General features: G+C 54.4%; 1 protein-coding gene across 1 annotated transcript; it reads right to left on the bottom strand.

The window, feature by feature from the left end:
- Positions 1–264: 264 nt before the first annotated feature.
- On the bottom strand, positions 265–8,379 carry LTK (leukocyte receptor tyrosine kinase). The gene is given in 19 exon segments (XM_044232369.1): positions 265–344; positions 527–665; positions 763–851; positions 1,360–1,406; positions 1,408–1,552; positions 1,760–1,912; positions 2,795–2,896; positions 3,492–3,590; positions 5,266–5,285; positions 5,791–5,882; positions 5,884–5,915; positions 5,997–6,135; positions 6,348–6,474; positions 6,614–6,844; positions 7,099–7,115; positions 7,293–7,429; positions 7,519–7,583; positions 7,585–7,654; positions 8,337–8,379. Coding segments are annotated over 19 exon segments (1,827 nt in total).
- Positions 8,380–9,258: the final 879 nt, after the last annotated feature.

Raw genomic sequence — 9,258 nt, 5'->3', positions numbered from 1 at the left:
GTGTGTTTTAGGACACAAGGACAGGGTCTTTATTATTATTTTTTAAAATTTTTATTTCTAGAGAGAGAAAGAGAGCATGAGCAGGAGTTGGGGGAGGAAGGTACAGAGGGAGAAGTAGACTCCCTGCTAAGCAGGGAACCCAACATGAGATTCGATTCTAGGACCCTGGGATCATGACCCAAGCTGAAGGCAGATGCTTAACCCACTGAGCTACCCAGGTGCCCTGCCCATCACCCACTCTTCAGACAGGGTGTATAGATGGGCTTAGTGGGCTGGGAGAAGGGTCTTAGCAAGTGTGGCTGGCTGTTCCTCAGGACACTCCTTACATCCTCTCCAGACATCAGCTGGAACAGAATTAGGCGAGGGGCAGTCCAGAGGCGGAGCCCCACACAGCATACAGTGTTCTGATGGCTGAACTTGCTGGGTGGGAATGCACATATCCGAGCTGCCAGCAGGGAGGGAACCAGGCTGTAGGTTCCACAAAACTGGAGACAGGCTCTGTATCACTAGGCCTGCTACCTCTTACCCCAGGGTGAAGAGTAGCTGTCCTGAGAGGGAGTTCTGCTCCCACTCTCCGCCCCGGCTGCTAGCCCTAGGCGCACCCGATGGTGAGCCCTCCGTGAGGAAATCAGCTCATCCTGACCAGAGCAGAGTTCTGGCAGGGTCTGGGGAGGAAGATGGATCCTGGGCTCCCCCAGACACTTCAGGAGAGTGGGCTGACCCTAGCTCCAGCAACTGTTCCAGAAGTTCCACCCCTCTCACCTTGACAGCCACCCTCAGGGGGTTGGGGTCCCCAGGAAGGCCAATTACCAGTTCCTCATGGACTTTTCCAAAGGCACCATGGCCCAGGGCTCTGTAGGAAAACAGGTTGGAAGGGTGTGGGTGGATGGGCCTGGGGAATGGTCCTAGAGGGGCTAGTGCCTACTTTCCCTTCTTGCCATCCCCTACATGCCCAGGTGGCCCTATCTGAGGACTCAAGTCTTTCAGCATCTCCCCAAGTACAAGCCCTATTGAGGCGACGTTGGCTGGCACAGAACCAGGGCAGAAGAGAGAGAAGGTATGGGCTCAGGGTGGAGGTGGGGGTCTATGATGGGGTTTTCCTTATGTCCTTGCAGACATCCTGGGTAGAGGCAACCCTTGCTCCAAATCATAGGGTCCCCGCCATCCCAGAATTGGGGATGACAGCTGACTTTGGACAGGTTACTCTGCCTTTTGGAATTTCTCTGACCTCTGTCTCCTCCACACAGAGGTTTGGGGCCTGATGCTCTCTATGAACCATAATTTAGCACAGCAGGGCACGGGATGGGAGTGGGAAAGATTCAGAGGGCATAGATTCTCAGAGGAGGGAAAGAACTTAACCAAGCAGGCTGACATTGCCTGGGGAAACTTCTGTAGGCCCTGGGGGCAGGCCAGGGCTGGGCCTAGCCATACCCGGCCTAGCAATAGTAGGGGTTGAGGGCTGTCCTGATGATGGAGGTTCAAGGATTGCTCAGCTCAAGCTCAGGGCCTGGCAGCCTTGTCCCCCACAGGCCCTGACACTTCTTATGGTTCACTGAGGAAGAAGGGCAAACTCTCTACCTACTCATCTGGCCCACCTGCTTTGCCACCCCTCCACCCAGGACATCTCTCCAGACACCCATTAAGGCAAACGTCTTCCCTGGGCCTGCACAGCTGCATCTATACTTAGAATCCCAGGGGAACCCATGCTGGAAGGAGGGATCTTGAAATCAGCCATTTCTGTCCCTGGGACCCCACACACAGCTCAGTGAAGAGGTGGGCAGCTTTGAATCAGCCATGCCTCCTGGATGTTCCTTACCCGGAATCAGGACCCCACACACCATAAGGAGGCTCAGTGTAGAGGTCACAATGACAGTCACCAACAGAACCAGAGGGCCTGGTAGAGTGGGCAGGTCTAGGGAGAAAGACACCTCTCTGTCTTTGGGACAGAGTGGGAAGTTCCTCTCTGTCCTCTTCCCCAAATTTTACCCATACCACAAGATTCAGCCCAAGTGTTAACTTTTTCATGATATTTTTTTCCCCACTGATCCTAGATAAAAGCAACCTTTCCCTCCTGAGAAACCGTAAAACATTTTAAGTCTCCCATGGCAATTGTCACGTTAATAGATATCTATATCTAAATCTAGATACATATCTGAGTGCCTGGGTGACTCCATGGGTTAAGAGTCTGCCTTCAGCTCAGGTCATGATCCCAGGGTCCTGGGACAGAACCCTGCACTGGGCTCCCTGCTCAGCAGGGAGTCTTCTCCCTCTCCCTCTGCTCTTTTTTTTTTTTCTTTAAGATTTTATTTATTTATTTGACAGACAGAGATCACAAGTAGGCAGAGAGGCAGGCAGAGAGAAAGAAAGGGGGAAGCAGGCTCCCTGCTGAGCAGAGAGCCTGATTTGGGGCTCGATCCCAGGACCCTGAGATCATGACCGGAGTTGAAGGCAGAGGCTTAACCCACTGAGCCACCCAGGCATCCCTCTCCCCCCTTCTCTTGCTCTCTCTCATGTGTGTTCTCTACCCCCTCTAATAAATAAACAGAATCTAAAAAAATAAATAAATCTAGATTCATATCTAGATAGAAAAATAGGTAGGTAGATAGATAGGTATCACCCCTCCACACTAGACCACTAGTCTACATGCTCCTTGAAGGCAAAGCATATGCTGATGAATCTCCAATCTCCTGCCCAGCCCTGGGAATGGTGCCTGGCACACACCAATCATTTCTCCCATTTCTCTGCTCCTCCCAGCCCATGGCCCCAGGAGTCCTGACTGTGGACAAAGGCATGCATTTGGCTAACCAGAGCCCTGCCTGCCATTGGCAGTCTTTCAAAAGGCAATGACCAGACCTGAGGTGCGATCGGATCTCTACTTCTCCATGGTTCTCCATGACTGAGTAAAAGAATGCATATTGCAGGGTGAGGGTGGCAGACAGACACACTTTTCCAGCCACATGGTGAATTCTAGTCCTGGACTTTATTTTATTTTAAGATTTTATTTATTTGACAGAGACACAGCGAGAGAGGAAACACAAGCAGGGGGAGTGGGAGAGGGAGAAGCAGGCTTCCCGAGCAGCAGGGAGCCCGATGAGGGGTTCGACTCCAGGACCCTGGGATCATGACCTGAGCAGAGGGCAGATGCTTAACAACTGAGCCACCCAGGCGCCCCTGGTCCTGGACTTTAGAACAATGAGCAGTACCTGGCATTTAAGAGGTGGGGGGAGGGTCTGGAGGACTTCTGTCAAGCCTGCATACTTCCTCTTCTGGGATCCTTGAGCTCACAGGTTGAGCCTGAGTAGGAAAGTACCCCAGAATGCCCCATACTGGCATCACAACTGACAGCCTAATTCTCGAGGACTCCTGTGTGTGCAAGAAACAGATAGTTCACAGCATAGAGCTGGTGGCTCAAATGGGAGTGGGTTCTGGGATTGAGGAATAAGGTTAGGCCAGGCTGAGAGGTGGGGGACAGGAGGGTTAGGGGCCAATACCTGCCAGAGGCTATACGTAGGGTTCATGGCAGGGGTGTATGAGAGATAACCCATCTTCCCCATCAACCCAGAGGATATCACTCTCTGAGGCATCACCCCCTGGAAATTGAAAAGTGATAGAGCGTTTGTCTACAAAATGGGGGGAGGAAGCAGCACACAAATGGGAAGTGAGTTTATGAATGGGGGGAAGCTGTTGTCTCCAGGTGCAACTAGTGTGGCCCTTTCTACGCTAGCATTACAACATAGGTGCTCCCCACTCCGAAGTGGGAGCCAGGAGCCAGACAGGTGGGTGGGAGTCATCAGCAGGAGCCTGAAGGCCTGGCTCAGGCTGGCTGGGACAACCTCCTTGTCTGCCTGAAATCCTCTGACTTCATGTCCTCAGCTACAGAATGGGCCAGGCCCAATCCACATGTTCCATTTTTGTGAGAATGGAGAAGATGTGTATAAAGTACTTCTGAACAGGATGGCTTAGACAGACTCAAAGGCTTTCGCTCTTTACTCCAGTGATTTCCAAACTCTGGAGTGTATTAAAATCACCCAGAGGACTGATTAAAACACAGAAGGCTAGGAGTTTTCCTTAGAGTTTCTGATTCAGTAAGTTGGAGAGGGACTGAGAACTTGGATGTCTAACCATTTCTTAGGTGGTACTAATGTTACTGGTTCAGAAACCACACTTTGAGAACTATTAACTTAAATTACCCCTGCCTGGGGCACCTGTGTGGCTCAGTCAGTTGGGTATTGAACCTCAGGTATAGAGGGTATTAGGTATAGAACCTCAGGCACCGGGATCACCACCCACCTCCCCCTGCTCCACACTTGGTCTCTTGATTTCGGCTCAGGTCATGATCTTAGGGTGCTGAAATGAAGACCCAGGTGGAGCCCCCAGGCAAGACCCACCACACGCTCTGTGCTGGGAGTGGAGCCTGCATAAGATTCTCTATCTGCCCTCAGCAGCCCCTCCTCTCTCTCTCTCTCTCTCAAAAAAAAAAAAAAAAAAAGAATAAATTATCCAGGCCTTTCTGCCTCTCTGCTCAGTTTGCTAATTCAGCCAGCTCTAAGTTCCTGGGACTGCTGTAGAGCAAGGAGACCTGCTGTGATTAAAAAAAAATAAAAAGGCCCAGATTTAAATGAAAATCTAGGGAATCCTGTCTGCTTGTGTGATTTGCAGCTTACTTGATCTCTTTTCTTTTTTAAAAGATTTTTTTTAAAATTTTATTTATTTATTTGTCAGAGAGAGAGGGAGAAAGAGCGAGCACAGGCAGACAGAGAGGCAGGCAGAGGGAGAAGCAGGCTCCCTGCCGAGCAAGGAGCCCGATGTGGGACTCGATCCCAGGACGCTGGGATCATGACCTGAGCCGAAGGCAGCTGCTTAACCAACTGAGCCACCCAGGCGTCCCTAAAAGATTTTTTAAATTTAATTTTTTCAGTGTTCTAAGATTCATTGTTGCTGTCCACACCCAGAGCGCCATGCAATAAGTGCCCTCCTTAATATCCACCACCAGGCTCATCCATCCCTCCACCCCTCTCTTTTCTATTTTATTTATTTATTTGACAGAGAGAGATCACAAGTAGATGGAGAGGCAGGCAGAGAGAGATAGAGAGGGAAGCAGGCTCCCTGCTGAGCAGAGAGCCTGAAGCAGAACTCGATCCCAGGACCCTGAGATCATGACCCGAGCTGAAGGCAGCGGCTTAACCCACTGAGCCACCCAGGCGCCCTAACCCCTCTCTTTTTTAAAAGATTTATGAGAGAGAGAGTGGGCGTGCACGCGCTCACCAGTCGGGAGGGGCAGAATCCTAAGCAGACTCCACACTGAGTGTGGAGCCTAATGTGGGGCTCAGTGTCATGATCCTTAAGATCAGGACCTGAGCTGAAGCCAAGAGTCAGGCACTTAACCCACACAGCCGCCCAAGATCATCTACTTAATCTCTTTTCCAAGAGCTCTTTTTTTTTTTTTTTTTTAGATTTTATTCATTTATTTGACAGACAGAGACCACAAGTAGACAGAGAGGCAGGCAGAGAGAGAGAGAGAGAGAGGAGAAAGCAGGCTCCCCACTGAGCAGAGACAGCCCGATGCGGGGCTCGATCCCAAGACCCTGAGATCATGACCCAGCCAAAGGCAGAGGCTTTAACCCACTGAGCCACCCAGGCGCCCCTTTTCCAAGAGCTCTTAACTCTACTTGTCCTGGGGCCCTGAGCGGGGCTCAACCCCTTCCCCACCTATCCTTCAGAGGGTATGTTCTAAGGTTCCAATGACACTTCACCCTGGGAGCCCCTGAGCTCCCCTGAGAGCGCACCTACCCGGGTGCGGCCCCGCGCAGCGTACCCCAGGCCTCCGCGCAGCCCCGGCCACATTCCGCCCCCTCCTGCGAGGAGCGGCCGGCCTGCGGAAAATGGGCCCCGCGACGTCCAGCCACCCCCTCCGTCTGCGGGGCGACAGCGTGATGGCCCGCACCGGGGACGGGGAGCACGCCCACCTCCCCCCACCCCGCCTCCCCCGCCCTCACCTGCGGCGCTGCCTTTCTCGCTGCTCCCGGGCGCCGCCGAGCGGTTCTCCAGTTTCTCAGGTGAGACCTAAAGCCGGCCTCGGTCCCCGCGCCGCAGGTGGACCTGCCCTCCTCCTCGGGCCGCCTCCTGCCCGGGGCTCTAGCTAGGCGGCGTGCGGCTACCGGGCCTGCGGCGCGCCAGCCACCGAGTGAGGACCGTCGAGTAAGGGAACGGACTCCAGGCAGGGCCCGGAGACCGGGAGCCCAAGGACCGGACGAAGAGCTTGTGTGGGCGCGCCGGCAGCAAGAAGCTTGGGACCCCAACGCGGATTGCTGGGGGCGGGCGCTGACCACGCTGAGGCCAGCACGTACCCCGCCACCCCCGCCACCCCTGCCACCCCTGCCGCCTTGCGTCCAGCGCCGTGACCCCGAGACCCCTGCGGCCCCCTCCGTCGCCGCGTGCTCCTCAGCGACCCAAGATTCTCCGAGGCAGACGAGCCTCGGGCAGCGAGACCAAACTCAGGGCAGCGGGCGCCAAATTCGGCGGGGCCCGGGACGCTCCCCTCACAGCGCGAGGGTCTGGACCTCGAGGCGCGACCTCGGTCTGCCCGGCCCTAGCCCCGGTGAGCTTGAGCCGCCTCATCCCACTCGCTCCGCTCGCTCCGGGACAGGCGTCCTCTCCCTGCTGCCCAGCTAGGATGTAAAGCGGCTCCCCGCGACCAAGGGAGAAGACGGCAGAGAGGAAGACGCCGTGCGCCCGCGACAGGTGGTTCTCCGAGCCTTCGGCCTCCGCAGGTCGGTAAGCTGAGATCCTACAGAAGCGGGCGCGGAGTCCGTGGCCCTCGCTCTTTGGTCCTCGCGCTGCTCGCCTGGGGCACAGGTTGGTGACAAAAGCGGCTCCAGAATTTATCTGAGGGACTTAAGAGACTGTGGTTGATTTTGAAAAGATGGGGAGACTAGATCCGTACACCAGATTAGATTTTACACTTATCTTAGGAGGCTTAATGGAGATGAGGGGTGGTGGTGTGCTCCAGCCACCGCTTGGCGCCGCAGCTGGTTAGGGGCTCTCCAGTGGCAAGCAACAGGCTCCTAGGTACTGGGCTAATTCAGTGGCGACCATTACCTCCGACCCTGGTTCCACTGGAAGAAGGGACAAAGTCGCTAGGGCCACACAGGGTTGTGGAATATACCCTACAACAATGTGGTCACCTGAGGCCTTCTGTCCCCTGACTTTAGAACTTCAGACACCAGGGTCACCACCCATCTCCCCCTGCTCCACACTTAGAGGTACTCGCTGGTGGCTGGCGCCCACCACACCTGCATGCCTTTCTGAGGTTCCGTGGTACCCACTGTCACCATCACTCTGCTGCTGGTGTGTGCCTTGTTGCACTGTTTGTGTGGGTCCTTGCCCGCCACAGGCCCACAGGATGAAAACAGCCAAGTCCTGTCAGTGCCTTGGAGCAGGGAGGGAGGAAAGAGTCATAGAACATCTGACCTGGCCTGGTAAGGTGAGCAGAGAAGGGAGGGAGAGCCTGGAGCTCACCTGGGGGAACTAGGGGAGAAACTAGCTCTAAGCAACTAGGTGGGGCGGTGACATTCGCATCTTGAAGCTGGCAGTGACAGGGGCAAGGATGGCAGAAAAGCTGCCTGGGACCCCGAGTTGGAGCAAAGAATGGTTCCTGAAATGTGACAGTGAGACAGCGGGGTTGGGAGAGGGGGCCTGTGGTTAAATGGGGACAAGAGATAAAGATCAATAAAGAGATAACCTCTCAATATCTAGCTCTTGTCTCTTGTGGTCAGTCAGGACGTTCCTAAACTCACCCAGCCAGGGCACACCAGCGCCTGGAAGCCAGCCCTGACCAAATCCAGTCGCTGAAGCGCCTCTGGGTACCCACTGATACCTCTGTAAGTTTCTCCTATGGGGAGTCCTTCCCAGTGAATGACTTGGGGGCTGCCCTGAGTTTGGTCTTGCAGGCTCCCCAATCTTTCCTCGACCTAGCTATGTGGTCTCACCCCCAGGTGCTCCTGAGACCCTAGGGCCTGTCCCTCCTTCCCACACTGCATAATGGGGAACCTTGAATTCAGACCCGCACCATGCTTCTGGGCCCACTCACCAGCAGCACTGACCCAGAAGCACCGGCCTTGAGGGCTCCGGGCCTCTGGTGGAGCCACTAGGACCCAGTCTTCTCAACTACTGTTACCAAGCCTCGGAAGATGCCTCTAGCCAGATGTTTCCTTGACTGACAGGAGGTACTTAGATGCTGCTTCAAGCCACAGCAGCCGTGACCCTGAGCAGTCCATGGCTTGTTCAGCCTGCCACAGCTAGAGCTGTGGACTAAGACCATGTCACTTCTGCCAGACCACCCCTTATAGCGGAGTCCAGCAGCTTGCTAGACACTGTCATCCTAAAGCCCGTCTGGCCACTCCCACATCAGACCCCAGGATGCTGAAGGAGGGAAGGGCAGGCCATGTGGGCAGCAGGGTCCCTAAGCTTCCTGGAAGAGCCTTGTGAGCACCCCTCCCAGGGCTGTCTGGATTCCCAAGGTAGGGGAGAAAGTGCCCCCTACCCTTCTCAGGCAGGAGGTGAAAAAAGGGGCAACCATACCCCAGACATCCTGCTCAGGCTTCTAGGTTTTTCTAGTTCTCACATCAGGAGCAATGGAGTGAGTGGTTCATTGGGGGTGGGGTGTGGGCATGTGTAATAACACATAGGAAGTGCTCTTTTTTTTTTTTTTTTTTAAGATTTTATTTATTTGAGAGGAGAGAGAACACAAGCAGGGAGGAGGGGCAGGGGGGATGGGGGAGCAGACTCCCTGATGAGCAAGGAGCCAGATGCTGGGGTGCTGGGGTCGATCCCAGGGCTCTGGGATCATGACCTGAGCCGAAGGCAGACGCTTCAGCTTAACTGACTGAGCCACCCAGGCGCCCCAGCAAGTGCTCTTTTAAACTGCCCCAAGTAAGGCATCATTACTCACCATTGTTTGTGTCTTTTCCGTACCTTTGTGACTGAAAGGCTGAACCTCCAGAAATCCTCAAACCCTCAGAAACATGAGTCTTTAGGTTCACCTCATACAACTCCACTGTCTGTCTTAACCCTTTGCACAATTTTTTTTTAAGATTTTATTTATTTATTTGACAGAGAGAGCAGAGAGCGTGAGCAGTGGGAAGCAGCAGAGGGAGAGGGCAAAGCGGGCTCTCCACTGAGCAGGGAGCCTGATGAGCGGCTCGCTCAATCCTAGGACCCTGGGATCATGACCTGAGCCAAAGGCATGCTTAACCATCT

The sequence above is a fragment of the Neovison vison genome, chromosome 13, assembly GCF_020171115.1.
Source record: "Neovison vison isolate M4711 chromosome 13, ASM_NN_V1, whole genome shotgun sequence".
NCBI lineage: Eukaryota > Metazoa > Chordata > Mammalia > Carnivora > Mustelidae > Neogale > Neogale vison.
Note: the sequence above shows the minus strand (reverse complement) of the source record. Positions and strands in the feature narration are given on the sequence as shown.